This window comes from Elgaria multicarinata, chromosome 3, assembly GCF_023053635.1.
Source record: "Elgaria multicarinata webbii isolate HBS135686 ecotype San Diego chromosome 3, rElgMul1.1.pri, whole genome shotgun sequence".
NCBI classification, from domain to species: domain Eukaryota; kingdom Metazoa; phylum Chordata; class Lepidosauria; order Squamata; family Anguidae; genus Elgaria; species Elgaria multicarinata.
In genome coordinates this window covers 36,892,161-36,910,239 of record NC_086173.1, presented here as the reverse complement: position 1 = coordinate 36,910,239, position 18,079 = coordinate 36,892,161, and the positions used below count along the sequence as shown (strand labels likewise).

Genomic DNA, 18,079 nt, shown 5'->3' with positions numbered 1-18,079 from the left:
CTCATTATGCTCTTGATGTCTAAAGATATACATATTTTCATAAAACAAATGAGTCACTGCAATGTTTGTAATAAAGTGTAAAATGGTGTTGTTTTAGAGGAGCTTGGTACAAATTCAGTTAAAATAACTATCTTGCAAGCTTTTCAAGCTCCAATAAATAGTCTTCAAGTTACTTTGCTGTTCTATCCCAAAATTGGCTATTTGTGGGATGTTCTTCTACCACACTACCTTCTGATTATGATTTATTGTGAGTGGGGCTGACTTGTGTGGTGTTTACAGACTTCACATTTGTAGCTAGCAACCAACTTTTCAAATAGAATCAATAGCAGCCTTGGCTCTGATTTTTATTTGCATATAATAGAGCTTGCAGTGTGTGCTGCAAAGGTTCTGCCTAGTTAAAAAACATGAAGAGCAGTGAGCCATTCTGTTATGCTATTGAATTGCATACACATCTGGATTTTCCATGTACTTTTTCATCTTTGACATCCTTGTGTCCCGTATGACAACATGTAACTGTCGACTTCAATAAGCATTGCATTTAGTGACTTGGATGCCTGGGAAGCACTGTAAGCATAATTTGGGATCTTTCTGATGCATCATGTTGCTGCTTTGTTTATCCCAGAATGTTAAATCGAGGAAGATGTGAGAATAGGCTGGCTTCGTGGCTCAAGGCTTTATCCCACAAACTGAAGCTTGTGAGATTCTGCTTGTGTATTTTGATTTTTCAGGGCAACGTTCAAAATTGTAAATTACTTTTAAAGGAGGCTACACAACTAATCAGGGAGTAAGCCTCATTGAACTTGGTGATAGTCAGTCACTCAATAAAAATTTATTCCCTTACGCTACCAGAACAATTCTTTATTGAGCCTTTCTGTGGCCCTCAAACAGATGTTGAAGGAATTACCTTTCATCACAGCTCTTTACGGGCTAGTGAACATTATGTAGAATGGTAATGATTAATAACCCACAGTGGGCTGTTGTGTCATGTGAACAGCCCCAGTGTAATGGAAAGTTGGATTGGCGAGATCTTGAATCAAATCCGAGCTCAGTCCTAAAGTTTGCTTGATGGCATTGGACAAGTCAACGTGTCACTGTCTCTTAGCCAACTCTGTCTCAGAGGTTGTAAGGATAAAAAAACAAAACCAAATACGTAAGGTATCCTAAATTCATCAGAGAAAGAACAAGAAGTAAATGTAATAAAAGCTGTAGGGATCTTCAACCAGTAGAGGGCCTGGCAGCTGTGCAAAAAACTAATAATGTCCTCCGTCCAAATTATCTCCTTTGATTGACTTGTTCAGGGATTCACAGACCTTTTTGAAGCCTATGGTTTATTTATTTATTTATTTATTTTATTTAAGGATTTTTATGCCGCCATTCAGCCAAAAAAGGCTCTCACGGCGGCTTACAAAAGTATTTCTTGACAGTCCCTGCCCACAGGCTTACAATCTAAAAGACATGACACAAAAGGAAAGGGGATTGGGGAGGAGGAGGAGGGGGAAAAGGAAAACAAATTCAGGCACTACAATCTTAGTTGCAAAGTTCAGCAGTTACAGTTGACAGCAGGAGGGAGGGGGCTCTCAGCTGGAGCTGGACCCAGGCACGGTGGAGAGGTGCCTGGCTGCTGCTTCCTCCCTCTCTGGTGGCCTCTCCAGAGACAGTTGGTAGCAGGAGGGAGGGGGCTCTCAGCTGGAGCTGGACCCAGGCATGGTGGAGAGGTGCCTGGCTGCTGCTTCCTCCCTCACTGGTGGCCTCTGCAGAGACAGTTGGTAGCAAGAGGGAGGGGGCTCTCAGCTGGAGCTGGACCCAGGCACGGTGGAGAGGTGCCTGGCTGCTGCTTCCTCCCTCTCTGGTGGCCTCTCCAGAGACAGTTGGTAGCAGGAGGGAGGGGGCTCTCAGCTGGAGCTGGACCCAGGCACGGTGGAGAGGTGCCTGGCTGCTGCCTCCTCCCTCACTGGTGGCCTCTGCAGAGACAGTTGGTAGCAAGAGCGAGGGGGCTCTCAGCTGGAGCTGGACCCAGGCATGGTGGAGAGGTGCCTGGCTGCTGCTTCCTCCCTCACTGGTGGCCTCTGCAGAGACAGTTGACAGCAGGAGGGAGGGGGCTCTCAGCTGGAGCTGGACCCAGGCACGATGGAGAGGTGCCTGGCTGCTGCTTCCTCCCTCTCTGGTGGCCTCTCCAGAGACAGTTGGTAGCAGGAGGGAGGGGGCTCTCAGCTGGAGCTGGACCCAGGCACGATGGAGAGGTGCCCGGCTGTTGCTTCCTCCCTCACTGGTGGCCTCTGCAGAGACAGTTGGTAGCAGGAGGGAGGGGGCTCTCAGCTGGAGCTGGACCCAGGCACGGTGGAGAGGTGCCTGGCTGCTGCTTCCTCCCTCACTGGTGGCCTCTCCTGATTGGCTATAGCAGCTTTTCCCAACCTGGTGCCCTCCAGATGTTTTGGCTTCAACTACTATCACCCCCCCCCCCAGCCAGAATGGCCAATGATCAGGAATCCTAGGGGCTGTATTCCAAAACATCTGTTGAGCATCAGGTTGGGGGCAACTGATAGCAAAAGAGGGAACATTTTATCATCCTAACTAATGTTGCTTGTACCTGGAACAATAGGTTTTTAATACAATATTTAAAACAATTTATGAATTATATTTTCACATTTGTAGATGGTGGTTAATTGCAGTTCTAGCTGATGAAATTGTAGACATCTGGTTAAAAGCAACAGGTGTGGATAAAAAAGCATCTGGAGCTCAGATTTTTAAAAGAATTAACTTAGACACCGTCTGTGCAGATTATCTTCAGGAGAGTACAGATAATCTCTGTGGGGACTGAACGGGCAAGTATCTTATCCCGTTTAAGAGCCTAATCTGCAAAGTAGCTTTATGAGAGGTGGTTATATGAAACTGACAGACAACTGGGTGGCTGTGTTTCCATCATGCATATTCAACACACACCACTTATATTGAACGCCTGAGAGACTTTGTATAATGTAGGAGGTGGGCAGTAAAAGTGTTCATATTGAACGTTGTCATCTAGCTGTGGTTGCTTTGTCTGCCTGATAGAAGCAGGCTTATGAAGTAGTTGTTTTGCTCCCTGCAATATTTACCTTTTGAGCTAGCAATGATACACTTGCAACTGCCTGATGTTTCCTGCTTTTATTATTTGTAAATTACTGGTGTAAGAGGATACTGCGGCAAAAACCATGTTTACCTCAAAGTAAGCCCTATTGATATTGGAAATGATTTCCATATGTTTATGATTGCAGCTGAAGGGTCTTCTTATGTGAAAAGGAGAGACACCATAGAGCAGGGGTGGGGTACTTCCAGCCCATGGAAGTTCCCCATCTTGCTCATGGATGCTTGGGCTCTCTCTAAGGGCCCTGCTCCATTACCCTCGGAGGGCCCCACTCCCTGGCATGGGAGGGTATTGGAGAACTGGGAAGGAGGCAGGGAGAGGAATCTCTGATTAGGATGGCATTGCAGTGCATGAAGTAGGCTTTGCCTCACCCAGTGGGAGAAAGTATAAGGTAGCTAAAGCCACCCCAGCCAATTCACCTGATGGATCATCCACCTCATGACACTGTAGCTAGGATGGCTTTGCTGCATGCAGACCTTTCCCATATTAGTCCAACTTTATTCACTATTGATGAAATGTTAAGAAAAATAATTGTGAAAATGTCTGAAAGTAGCCAAGGAACATTTTGTCTCTAGGATTCGTATGCCTTGCCTTAATATTACTCTGTATTATACCTTCCACTAGATGATGTGCATTTGAATTATGACTCCATTAGTCCAGATGTGAGCCATTCTCATTACAGAATGATTCGAAGTAGAGAGAAGATATTAGTCATAAATTTAACTAGTTAGAAATTCCATGGAAAAGCACTGGTAACCATCTGAGTAATGCTCCTTGGTGGCAAATGTACAAGTAAACATTTTAAAGATTAGTTCTGCTAATTCACTATTGTCTGAAGTAATAGCAAAAAAGACGCTTTAAATTTCACATAAACTGAAATGCAAACGTGCATGATCAACTGTTCCTTTTGACCTGATGGTAGGGATGTTTGTGATGCCATAACCTTTGACAGCTCAAAGTGAATGTGTTAGCTGCTTCGCACATTACAAAGTGAAAAAGTGTTCCATAGCTACATATTACAATTGGAGTGATGCCCCTTTAAAACCATATTCACACAATGTAGGGGAAAGCAGTTGGTCTTGGCTCCCTATAGCACATAGTGAACACCTTCACTATGAATTATGGGGTTCATAATGGGTGCACATAGTGGTCCCACTAATTTCCTAGCACTTGAAGTGACTTTTGAGACTAAGAGTTTATTCAGAAACTGTTTATTCAGCTGTTTCTCATATGGTATAGACAAGCCCACAAATGCAGTTGTCAGCGATACCTTTTCTGGAAGCAGTCTTGCTGGTTCAGAATGCTTCTAAAGCTGAACATGATATTTGAAATGAGACCCCATCTGTTGCCTGAATCTTCCTTGCCAGACAGGGGCATAGTCCAAAAACGATGGCTAACTGCGCAAGCAATCAGAATTTTGTATACTTCTTCATATAGACCTCTTAATGGGTTTATACTGGGTTGAGGAACTAGTGGCCTGTAGTGCTGGATTCAGTCTGTGGGACCCCTCCCACTGGACCATGCCCCCCATCCTTGTTGCCCCAGCAACAGTTAGGTTTGAAAAATGCTTCCTGCTTAATGTGTGTGTGTGAGAGAGAGATGGGAATGGGTGTTCATGAATGGCGGAGGGGAGTGTATGAATGGTGTGTATGTGGCTTTTGCCTTGCACACTCTTAGCATATGGCCCCTGGAAGGTTTATAATGAGACAGTGGGCTGCTTCGCATGATATGTCAGCCCATTGTGGGTTACTTAGCTCACAGTGAGGCAGCAGCGCATGCAACTGCCATTTTGCATACCAGCCCCTGCTCAGGGGTTGTATCATGTGAACCTGGTGAGCATGGGTTCTGCAAGAGTTAATCCTTGCATAACCTTAGAATTGACTGTGTTATGTGAGGGCTGTTTAATCCTCACATAACCATGCTTGCCGGATTCACACAACATGGCAATCCCTGTGTGGGGGTTGGATATGAAAAGTTGCCTCCATGGTCGCCACAGCTCATTATGGATTAAATAACTCACAAGGAGTCCTGCTGTGTCATTTGAAACAGGTCATTGTGCCCTTCAAGGCAAGAGAACTTCCTCATCTCTGGGGTTGTACTATAGTAGAATGCACCTGGAGAATCATTTGTGCTACACATCAGTCTCAAATGGAAAACTTATCAACAAGCCTGTTTATAATTTAGCTTTCTTCCTGATTATAAGTTTTCCAGTTGGAGATTTCTGTTACTTGATTTCCTGCAAACAAATGATCCTATTCCCTCCACAAAGTCAAGCCTGATCAGAAATGGTACTTTTGCATATGAGCAAAACATCAAAGGTAAATGCTCCAAAAAAACCAAAAGGAAGGCTGAACATAGTGTAATGTGAGTTAGGAAAATGCTGAGAGGCATTAAACTTCTGGTCTCCTTTTAGTGTGCACCTTTAAGCTTAGCAGATAATATTAAAAATCCTTATTTAATAGTCAAAGAAATATAAATCTTGTATTAGTAGTACAAATCAATATAAGGGATGCAGATTTGTACAATTTTTAGGTTTAAATTCTAAAACTGCCAATTTGAGATTTTACAGACTGTGGGGTGTTTCAGCAGGGGTCAGGATGGCAGGAAGAATAATAAGAGATGTAATGAAGAAGAAATAATGAGAACATGAGGGAGACATAGGTACTCCTGCAGAAGTCTGCAGCTTTGTCACTAAATGCTGAAGCATAGTGTACAGTATATCTTCAAGTCAATCTGCACAATGATGCAGGCCAGAAAATACTTACAACATGAAGTTTGCGGACCTGTGCATATTGTAGAATAAACATTGTTCCACTGAATTTGGTAAGACGGACTTCATAAGTGAATATATACATGATTCGGCTTTCAAGTGAACATTCTAAAAATCTAGGCACTGGATCAACTACTAGGTCCTGAATGAAACTTTAGGCATATGCACGTGCAGTAGACCACAGCTCTCACTAGATGTTTGCTGTCAAAATATACACACATGGCCAGTACAGGGGCTGTAGAAGTGCTTGTGTCTGTCTGCTTTGGCCAAAGCTGTAGACTGTTCAAGCCTGCCTGGAACTCTTTATAAGAATATTTTGACTGCTTTAATTTTGAACAAAATATCTTAAATACAGTGCACTGGATCAATATGGGAGGATTTATAGGCTCACTGTAGTGGCCCTATGTTAAGGGTTTGTGAAGTAAATCACGTTCTGCCATTATAATCAGAAATTTGGGGGTACAGGGGGAGTAGTTTCCATGGCTGATACTGAGAAAAGGGCTGAATAGACAGATCTGAAACTTGGCAGTGTATGTTGTCACTGCAGTACCAGATTACTAGCTCTAATTCTGTTGCTCCTGAACAGATCTCTATTTGCCATTTTCTCTATATTTGGGTTCAAACCCATAGGTGTTTGTTTATCAGCAGTTTCAGTATGTTTTCTCTGGAGAAGAGAGAAAAGCATTTTCAGATAGGACTGAACAGAGCACTGAGAAGCTGACGTTAAGGCGATGTTTGAATTCTTTGCTTTTCAGGAGTTGCTAGGAACCACCTGAGAGAACAGTTTCGTTTCTGCAACTTAAAATTACTCTAAGGGTTTATTATTTTCTAATCTTGCTCTCTTATTAGATTAAAATTGCTAACTATGAAATGACATTTTCTGTGAATTGGAAGATAAATAGGATGAGTAATTAGAAGTGCCATAAAAGTATTTCCTGATATCGCCTGGAAAACAAAGTGTGTGTTATTTACTCAGTCAGCTTGCTCTGCATTTTATGGAAATGTTATCTTGGAGGCTAAGGGTCACTTCATACTTGACATGACAGATGTGCACCCTTTGTGTGTGCTATGCACATCATCATGTTTGAAGGGGAGAACTCTGTAAACACCCAGGAGTGCACAGCAGACATAGGACTTGAAGCTCTGATTGGTTATGACCTTCTGGCATGTGTGAAGATGTGAGTCCCCACCTTATATGATACAGTGGTTGCTCTGTAGTCCTAGAAACAATCTGCATGGCAAATGTTTTCTAGCACAACACATTGACCATTGCAACATGCCAAGTGGCTCTTATTGTAAACCGCCCAGAGAGCTTCGGCTGTGGGGTGGTATATAAATGTAATAATAAATAAATAAATTATAGTGAGGTTAGAAATGACTGAACCTCCTGTACTGTGCTTAACTTATCCTGACAGCTGTCATGTTCCCCCCCCCCTCTAACATTGTGGTTCTTCAGGTAGGAAGCTGGCCTCATTAGAAGAGTGTTAAGTCTGTGATTCCTGAGTAAAAAGGAACATGAAGATACAAATTATTCCACACGTCAGCTCCTCCAGCCAGGGCAATATGAGAGCCTCTACAACAGCCAGTCCCAACCCTGATGCCCAGGTGTTTTGAACTAGAACACCCAGCATGTCCAATGGTCAAGGATTATAGGAGTTGTAATCCAAAACATCTGGAGGTTACCCAGATTGGGGAAAGCTGTTCCAAAGCTTTTCTTGGGCTGTACCACTTCAAGTACAGGCAGGCAGTATGGACAGAGTGTGAATAAGCAGTTGCTGAATGAGGGATAAATCCCTCCAGCCTCTTAGAGCAGCAGTGGAGATCAGTGATAACAGCCACCTCATCAGTTCTAGGGGTAGCAACTCCAGGAAGGTCAAGACTGCTGTATCTTAGCAATAAGCTTTCAGTCTAAGCATTGCTACAGTGAGGAATGAAAAGAAGCTGAGGAGAAACGTGAAGCTAAGCAGCACTTAGAACATAGCCGTAGTCCCCAAGAGCTTTCTTTACATCTCTGAACATGTCAGTGGAAAGTCAGAAACTGTAGACCTTTAAAGGTTATCCACTCATGAGAAATTTATAATTAAATGCTCTCGTTGTGGTAATTACAATCAAAAGCCTATTAATGGAATAGAATTTGCTGTACTACTACTACTATATTGTAAATCATATATGCTCCCTTTCAAGGAGCTATGTTTTGAATTTTAGAATCTAGAATTCTGGAGATGATTGGGGTGTAGCCAGGGCTGCAGGGAGGACGGGGAAATTCTTTCCACCAGTGGTTCCTTCCTGCTTGTGGAACTACACAAATCTTGTGGTTGGAATTCACACTGGAGAGCCAGTGTGGTATAGTGGCTAAAGTGTTGGACTGGGAGTTGGGAGATCCAGGTTCTAGTCTCCACTCGGCCATGGAAGCTTACTGGGTGACTTTGAGCCAATCACAGCCCAACCTACCTCACAGGTTGTTAGGATAAAATGGAGTGGAGGATGATGATTATGTATGCCACCTTGGGTTCCTTGGAGGAAAAAAGGTGGGATATAAATGCAATAAATAAATAATAAATAAATAAAATCCTGTGGTTGGAATAGTATTCTAGAACAGCATGCCTTGTCAGTCGCTTGCACACGCTTTAGCCTCTCTGTAAAAGAGAGAAAGTTGTGAAAAGTGAAGTAAATAAGATTGTTAATACTGTCTTTGGAATTGGTCACGTCTAATCAAAGCAAGAGCTGCTGCGTACTGTGCTTCTTTTTTTAAGCCACAAAGGGCTTTCTTAACCACTTCTGCTCTCAACTGCACTGATCATATTGTGAATGCATACTTGATACTCAAGCTCTGGAAAAGCATGCTTCCTCTTGTGGAAAAAAAAGAGTGCTGTGTCATTGTTAACAGGCAAGCTGAGATTTTTAAGCACCTAAAGAGGAGCAGTTAACTGATTCCTTGTTTCCAACCATTTCTTGACAAAGGGAAAGAGAACTCAGATTATTCTTGGGGAACACAAATGCTTCATGCAAACATTTACCAATAATAGTGGATCCTGCACTGTTTAAACCATATAAATTGGAGGATCAGTACAATGTCTATTGCAACCAAAGAAGACTTTAGCATATTGATCCGGTTATCATTGGATTTTGAGATAGATGGATGTTGCATTTTTACTTCCTGAATGGGTTTTTCGTTTCCAGCATGGCGACAAGATCCAGATGATGATGATGATGATTTATTGCATTTTTATACCGCCCAATAGTCAAAGCTCCCTGGTAAGGAAGGGAGGGCAAATTTTGATACTTTGCAAAACCATAACCTGACTCCCAGAGAGACAAGAACTCCACTGTGTCTATGTGCTGAGCTGCTAATCTGCAGACTTTGTACTAAAGGAAATATGTAATAATAGCCAATATGGAATTCTAGGGCTGCTCTTGAAAGGTGCTAGGTGCTGAATTTTTCATGGAATGCACATCAGTTCAATTACAAACATGATGCAGACAGTGAATATTTTTCTAGCCCTTGTCAGCTCACAAACATGGTTCTGTCTGTGGCCTTCACTGTCTGAGCCACTATTCAATCTTTGAGCTGTACAAAACCTTCCATAGAATGTATTGAAAGTCATACATGAGCAATTGTTTGTCAACTTGAAGTGACAGCAGCAATAGACCCTCAATTGAAAAGAGGGCCTCTTACACCCAAATAGGAAAAAAACGGAGAGCCATGATTAATGGCATGTTTTGCCATATTACTTCTGGTGGGTGGCAGAAAGAAGACAAGGAATTTCTTATTAAAAGATTTTTATTTCATTTAGAATACCAATATGTAGCTTTTCATTTCAAAGCTCTTGGAGTGACTTTTAGAAAATTTTGTAGAACACTACAGCACAACAAGCAATATGATATAAAGTATGAAATTGAAGGGAAGCTAAAATGTATTGGTGATAAAAACTAAATGCTCTAAAACCAAACATGACTTTAAAACACCATTCTCCAACGTGGTGCCCTCCAGAAATTTTGGCTTACAAATTGCAACATTCCTGACCATTGGCCATGCTGGCTGGAGCTGCTGGAAGTTGAAGTCCAAAACATCTGGCACCAGATTGAGGAAGGCTGCTCTAAAAGACCTGGACAAATAAAAAGATATTCAACTGGTATCAGGGCTGTTGCTAGGCCTGGGCCAATCAGACCCCTGCACAATAACTCATCAAGGAGGGAAAATCCCAAGTGACCTAAAAAGGGGGAATAGCTAGAAAACCTTGTGGGGTGTGTGTTGCAGGATCAGGACCACACACAGCCTCTCCTAGTCGGGAGGCACCTGATCCATCAACAACCCCTGCACATCTACTCCAGAAGAGTGAAAATCCCAAATGCCCCCCAAAAGGGGAAGTGGTTACCTTGGGGGGTTGCAGCATCAAGGCCAAACCTCATAGCCAGCCTCCTCTACTAAGGAAGCACTCGATGCTCTATGGGAATCCAGCACCATAACTCTGAAAGCAGAGAAAATCCCAAATTCACCAAAAAGAGGGAGATGCTTATTATACCTGGGGGTGTGTTGCAGGATTGGGACCAAACCTCATTCTCTGCCTCCTCTGCACTTCTGGCTGTGTCCTTTTAATGTGTTCCTAATCTAGTTGGAATGATCTTGCTGCACAGCTCTGTAGGTAGCCAAAATAACCCACTGTGACCACTACATGACACAGTAACCCATAATGGATTAAATAACCCAATCTGCAGACTGTGGGTTATCAGAGTGGTTATTTTGGCCAAATAAGCCATCGCGGGTTAAAAAAAAAACAACTCCCACCAGATGACATAATACCGCATGATGGATTATTTAAGCCATCATGGCTTTATTTACCCATAATGGGTTATTGTGGCCTAACCTACACCAAGCAGGATATTACACTATGAAAGCGGTATATAAAAGGCAGGAGCCACACTACTGCTTTATAGCAGTATTGAAGTGCACTGGCAACTGTTGGGGCCCATTGACACATACCATATACCGCTTTCATAGTGCAGTATCCTGCTTGGTGTAGATTAGGCCTGTGTCATCTGAATCCAGTCTGCCTCTGTCCAGGAGTGGCTGCATCTGGTGACAGATGTTTTGCGCCCCAGCTGCTGCTTGAGCTTCCAATTGTAAGGCCAGAAAGCATCCCCAAACCCGATACCTGATCTTTTACAACAGGGGTAGGCAACCTTTTTTGGGCCATTGGCACGTTTGGCAATTTGAGAAATTGTCCTGGCCATCACCATACAATGGCTGACCTGGGAGGCATGGTAAAACACAAATAACCTGCCCAAAAGACTGAGTACAAGGTGGAGGTGGGGTCTGAACCCCAACACATTAAACAATTCCTTTGAACCTACAGCTTTCAGCATCAACAGAAATCTATTTCACAGACATCCCAGCTGCCGTTAAGAAAATGTGTTTTGTTTTGTTTGTTTGTTTTAAAAAGTGGCAGCGGTAAGGCATCTTGTTGATCACCAAAAAACGTCTAGGGGCACATTGGTGCCCATAGACCCACATTGCTTACCCCTGCTTTAGGGAACGTGAAACCATATCCAAAACAACCTTCTAGGTTAGAGGAATATGTCCATTCTCCCCACTACGTATGTTTTTCAAGGGATTTTTGAGCCTCCAAACAGACCCTTAAGTCATCAAGTTCTCCATACTTGCTGCTTCACTCCTTTAGCTCAGGAAATTGTAATCTAATGGAAGATCCCGGAGCCCCCCTTTTGTGGCATACAAGTCCTAAAGGCAGAACAATTAAATGTTTTGTTGGAAGTTATAGCGCATTAAACAGAATTAGCAGCTGGCAACACTTGATAAATGAATTGCAAAGCAAGTTGCATATCCAGAAGGATAAGGCAACATTAAATATTGAGAACGGGCTTGGTGCTGAGATGGGTTGTACTGCGTAGATTTGGTAGCTGACATTATCCTCAGATTAGCAAAGAACAACAAAGGCAGCATTGGGACTGCTCCGGTTATCTTAATTGGTATCAGGCTAGTTCTGTTCGAGGTTACATTTCCTTCATTGGTGTGATGATCCTTCAGTGTTCTGTCTTTGTTTTATGTTGTTTGCTGTTCCCCTTTGACCAAGTTGGCTAAGAAAGCAGAATTTCAGCAAATTGTTAGGGGTCTCAAAATAGAAACAAATCTAACATAGAACAGTTATACCCTTTTGATCCTCTCAGCCTGGGCCTCCTACTGTGCTTTTCAGTCGGCTGTGGTGACTTCCAGCTTTATCAGCCTCTGGCCAAGTGTTGGTGTGCATGACCCTACTCAGGCAAGATTGATAGTGTGCTGTGTGCTGATCTGGGCTGAGTTCAGCAGATGTTGATGGCATATATTGCAGCTGGAAGTCGGCATGGGCTGACTGAAAACACGAGCTGCAACAAGCGGAGAGAGTTTTATGAACAGGCCCTGAGTTCTTAATGTGATACTACTTTTGCTGCTAACAATTCTGTCTTAGCCCTGTAATGTTTGCTATGAAAACAGAGCTAAGGACTGCCATAGCCACACCAATGGCAAATGTTGAAAAATAAGTTTCACTACGTCAGAGGATAAACCAGTCTGGGATTCTGACCAAAATGGTTCAGTTTGAAATGCTTCCCCGGTAGGCTTCAATTTGGGGCTGGTCTTGCAATATTGCCATGGCTGTTTGTTTTCAGAGTTCTGCTTGAAGGCAGTTCAGAGTTCTCCTTGAAGGGTGTATAAATGCTGCGGTGTTCAACAGGTGAAACTATTGTGCTCTCTGCCTCCCTCATGGGGTGTGCCTGTGTGATGTTGTCTTCAGGGATTGGGTGAGCTCTTCTAGCATAATCTTCAGGCTACTTTTTATGATGTTTCAGAACAGCCCAGTGCATATCTAGAATTCAGTCTGTGACCTTAATTTCTAGCTTGCTGGTGCCTCTCATTCTGAACATTAATCTCTCTCTCTTTCTCTGTTTCTCCAGATTCATCAGGATTTATTTTTGATGTACAGTCCAATACTGTGATGGCTCAAGGAGGTACATTTGAAAATATGAAGGAGAAGGTAAATAATTCCTGAGCAGTTATTTAGCTAAGGATTTAAAATGGCGTATTGCTGCTTGAAAGTTATAACACACTTATGAGCCCTTTACACAAAGGGATTTCAGGTCTGTGGAGACTCTGTGCTTGGCATAGGCATGCCGCTTTGCCCCTGACATTGAGGGTGGAGGTGGTGGAAGGCTGGAACTTAGCAACATTCTATTTGTCTCTTTTACACCCACCCACATACACCACCTCTTTTTTTCCTTTCAGGTGGCAACACAAGCTTTTTTTAGCTATCAGTGATTTGGGGGCAGGGTTTGAGGATAAAAATCTATCCATTTGACAGGATATGGATTCATAATATAAGCTTTACAGTGACAACTTAAGGAAGAGGAACCCAGGTGGCTTGATTGCCTCTGTGGGCTCATGTCGCTTCTAGCTATAGCATCAGTAACAGACTTGCTGCCTTGGGATGGGCTTAAAAAAATACATTGCCAAAGAAAACAACATGAATAGGCCGTTCCCAGAGCAAAAACGAAACTGACAGCAACTAGGAGAATAGAAACTTAATTTGTCTTCTATGTTAGAAGTAAGGAAATATTTGACTTAGAAGCAAGTGGTGAACGTGTGATCCGTGTCTCCCATTTTTCTAGATCAGTGCTGTAAGGGCAATAGTCCCCAACCGAAGCAACAATGAAATTATCCTGGTGTTGCAGCACTTTGATAACTGTGTAGACCGAACAGTGCAGGCTTTCATGGAAGGTGAGTTCTTCAGTAGCTAAATTCTGGCTGAGTTGCTGGTTGGCAGGCTTAAAAATCCAGTAGCGTGAAGGAGGCAGAATTTCTGGCACTTTTTAAATTTGTAATCTCAACATAATGCATACCTTTGGGAACGATTCAGTTCTATATTTTCCTTATTTGAAGTGGGGGTTTACTTCGACTTTGACTTTGACAGGGACTGGGAAAAGGCATTTGGGGTGAGAAACCTAGTGAGCAGTAAAGGCTGAAAAAGAAGCAAGGGTTGGGAGCACAGCTGTGATGAGTGAGGATTTCCACCCCGTGACTATTTGATTTCTTTTTTATGCTTATTTAATATGTGACGTGTTGTATACGTAGAGATAATCTCCATGTCGAAAAGAAAATATGTGCACTGTGTGAGCTATTGTGTGAAAATGTCACAGCCATCTATTTACCATGATCCTATCAGGAAGCACCTTTCAGAAAAGTATTTCATGGCATCCATGCATGCATAATTTGGCAATATTCGTGACATTTTCACAAATGTTGTCAGTGCATTAAATGTGTTTTATGTTTCTACAAAGATTATGAAAAAAACATGTAAAATGGCCCCAAATGCTCTTTTCTCTCATATTTTTAATGCAGAAACTGCCAATACTAAGTTTTACATTCAACCATGAGGACTAGAAATTTGTTTTGTTTGGATGAGAGAGAGTGCACTCAGTTTATTAAAATTTTGCTTTAGCTATTGCATTTTATATTCTGCACTGTGTAGAGTGATCATAGTAATGCGAATTCTGAAGTTTTCTGCTTGACTGGTACATGTTTATGTGGATTCATAAAAAAAATTCCTTGCTTAACTTGAGGCTGGGCATGAGCTGGTTTCGGTGGCAAGCCCAGGTGCACACCTGATACTAAGTGGTATTGATTGTACTTAGACTGCATAGGGAGGCCTTTTTCATGGTTGTTGTTGTTTTTATGAAAAACAAAACAGTACACTAGTATCATTCCTCTACCTAAATATAGTTTTCTTCACATTGTCTCTTTCAGACTCTATGAGTTATGGGGGGAAAAGGCAACCTTTCTTTATATGACTGAGACTAGAACTGTAGGCATAGAGATCCTAAAATCTTGTCAGTGCACTACCATTAATCAAAATTGGATGGTTTATGCATTCCACAGGGTGGATTGATTTAAATTAAGATTTAAATCAGCAAGAAAAGAAGTTAGTTAAATCAAGTTTCCCATTGAAACCTTTTCATATGTTTGCTTTTCAATAGTGCACATCTGACCACTAAGCCATGTTCATTTACTAAATGGAGTACTAGTTACACTGTTTCATTCTTATAAGCAGCCTTTGCATCTCTTTGTCTTGATGTATATTTTTTGCATGCTTTTTTATATAGAGAGAGGGAATGTCTTTAAAATATTCCCATGTAGCAAGGGTGTTGACCTTCTTTCAGTTAGAGGGCCAAATTCCGCTTGGGGGCATTCCAATGGTGGGCAGGGCTGAAGGCAAAATGGGTGAGTACAAAATACCAACATATTGCAGCTTAAAAGTTCTTAGTGCCAGTAACTAAATCTTAGGAAAGGCATACCAACCTTTAAAAATGGGAGAAAAACTGCACAAAAGTCAGGAAAGCACCAAATGGTTGGTGATTGGGGAAGGAGGTGGGGCCCTGGGAAGGGGGCGGGGCCATCTGCAGAACTCCAAGGAGGGGGGCTGATTGGGACCCCTAGTGGGCTGGATTTGGCCTACAGGTCTGAGGCTCTGAACCGCTGCTATACAGGTCTACTCAGAAATCAGTTCCGTTGCGTTCAATGGAGCTTTCTCCCAGGCAAGTGGTTATAGACTGGAATCCTAAGTATAGAGAAATAGGTAGGTGCAACACTGGACAACTTGGTCTTTTTCTTTGCAGTGTTGCTCATTTCGGCTTCGCTCTGTCTTGGCTCAGCCTTGCCCTCACAGAAACGGAGTAGGAAGCAAAAATGAAATACCTATGATGGATAGGTCGAAACAAAGTTTGATAGTTCTTAGGCAGACTAGAACAGTTTATTTTTATCAAGTAAAAATGAAACACCTATGTTTGCATAAAGTGCAAATATTCATATTTGAGAAATGATCCATTGGTTCTTCATGTGGATAGAAAAGCCTCCTCAATATATCTAGTAAAGGCGTCGATTCAGTTTAAAGATGAAAGGTATGGCTAATATGCTTACATCCAGATTATTTAATGTTAATGTAGTTATTATTTAAGAAAAATGTAATATTTACATAAATTAAAAAACTGATTAAAATATTTTAAATCAATTTCTATCCACTGTGGTATATTGTCTTTCTGTCTTAACAAAATCCTCTGCCTTGCTTGACCTACCTCCTCCTCCACCACATAACCATGGAACATCAGCAGTCCTGTCTATCTTGTACTTTTGCACATGTGACTTTAGTCAGAGAAACAGAAACCAAAAGCCCAGAACAGGGCCCACGAGGACCCCAGAGTGCCCCAGCTAGGAACTCACTGCCTTGCCCTGCCAGACCCCTCCCTCCCTCCACAGCTCTCTCACTTCTGCAGCCTGGAAGCCAGAAGTCAGCAGACCTATTTCCCAGCCTGCCAACTTCTGGCTTTCTTGCTCTGAGGTAAGCAGAAGTGGCAACATGGGTGCAGCAGAAGGGGCAGCGGTGGCAGGATGGGTGCACAGGTGGGAAGGAGAAGAAGTGGTGGGCAGCAGGCGGGACGGAAGTGGCATGTGGCTGAAACAATGCAGGAGAAACAATGGCCGTGGCAGGCAGAAGCAGAAGGGACGAGCTGGTGGTTAAAGAAGCAGCATGCAGTGGTAGAAGAGTGGGTGGTAGGGAGGAGGAGAAGGAAATTCTGAACAGGGTGAGAAAGAAGAGGAAATCCCATGACATAATTTAGAAGTGGGCGCACGGGCCTAGAAAACAGGACAAATGCACCCAGAGATCCAGTCGGGCTGCATACTGAGGACCAGAACATTTAAGAAACAAGAGTTGGTAGTTAGGCTGGGCAAAGCCAATGTCATGAAATAAAAACCTGAAATGCATGCCCATGCTCGATTGGTTTTTCTTACTAATGTGATTGAACCATTAATTTAAGTTTATGAGACTATGAGTATAGGTGTAGCATGTTTATGATGAGACTTAATTGTAACTATGTTTTTTTATTGAAAGAGAAATTTAGTATTCTACTTATTTTAAAACCAGTTAAAATCTGATTTAAATTTTAGTAATTTTTTTTAAATCGTTGTTTTATCCACTTGCTATCCAAGGACCTAGAAATACTTATTTAACTACTTAAAATCTAGGCCACATTTCCGATGCTGTGAAATTCCCTTGTTAATGCCAGTCCTTCTTATTCCTGCTGTTATTCTCCTGGAAACTCTCTCTCCTACTAATTCAGATTCTGGAGTAGGATGACACTCTGCTTTCTGGTTCCTGGGCAGAAAGGAAATCCATATTCCTCCTTCTGTCATATGCCATTTCCCCCCTAATAGTTATTCATGAAATTCTAGTTCCCTAGCTTCTGTTCCTCCTTTTAACATCTCTCATTTTCTGTTTCAGATACATGAGGAGGGCATGAAACATGATCTATTTCTGCTTATGTTTTTTTTTTTTTTACAGGCAGTGCCAGTGCAGTGTTAAAAGAATGGACGGTAACTGGCAAGAAAAGGGTAAGCCTTGGTTGGGTCTTGAACTCACTTTGGGAGGGTATATATTGCTTTTGGTTGGAATCATTCTATAAAGAGCTTGCTAAGCCCAGCTACTTATGTCCTCACTAAACTACAATGATACTACTAAAGAGCCAGTGAAAGACTCTTTGCTGGGATGAATTTGTATACTTATGACCTAGAAGACATGGATCTGGGATGCTGCTTACATTGATCTCATATACCTGGTAGCTTTTGAAATAAGCAAAATCCTGCTTGCTAAGCAATATTGATTATACGCGACAGTTTCATCTGGAGACTTTTTCCGCTGCTGTGCAAGGGAAGCTACACATAGATCCAATATGCTTGCATCTCTTCCTCTCCATAGTACGGTTGTTCTTCTCTCCCCCACCCCTTACCTCCAGTCCTGGGAAACTGTTTCTTGGCATGTATGTCACTTTTAATGTGCTTTCTTCCACGTTCAGAAGTAGTTATCTGGTTTCTTGAGATATGCATGGACCATACGCAACCCCATCTGCTTCATTGATCCAGAGCCTTTGTGTTCCCTGCAGGCTGACATTGGCTTCCTCTGTTTCCTCACCTCTGCTCTTTCCCTTGCCATGGCTTTGTTTCTGGAGTGCCCAGTCTCTGTTCCAGGGACTCTTTCTTTCCCTCCCGAGCAGTTGTTGGTCCCTGTCTTAGGAGCAAATTCACCCACCCACCCCAGCACCCTGTACCTTTGGCTGTAGTTTTTTGCGACTGCTGGAAGCCAGAGTTTAGG

General features: G+C 42.5%; 1 protein-coding gene across 2 annotated transcripts in view; it reads left to right on the top strand.

Annotated features, from left to right (window-relative positions):
• Positions 1-18,079, top strand: part of SPATS2 (spermatogenesis associated serine rich 2) — a 45,951-nt gene that overhangs the window by 12,009 nt on the left and 15,863 nt on the right. For both annotated transcript variants that reach the window (XM_063119954.1, XM_063119953.1), the window contains exons 3-5: positions 12,837-12,916; positions 13,548-13,656; positions 17,273-17,322. In XM_063119954.1, the coding sequence (XP_062976024.1) occupies positions 12,837-12,916; positions 13,548-13,656; positions 17,273-17,322 (239 nt within the window). The remainder of the gene's footprint in view (positions 1-12,836; positions 12,917-13,547; positions 13,657-17,272; positions 17,323-18,079) is intronic.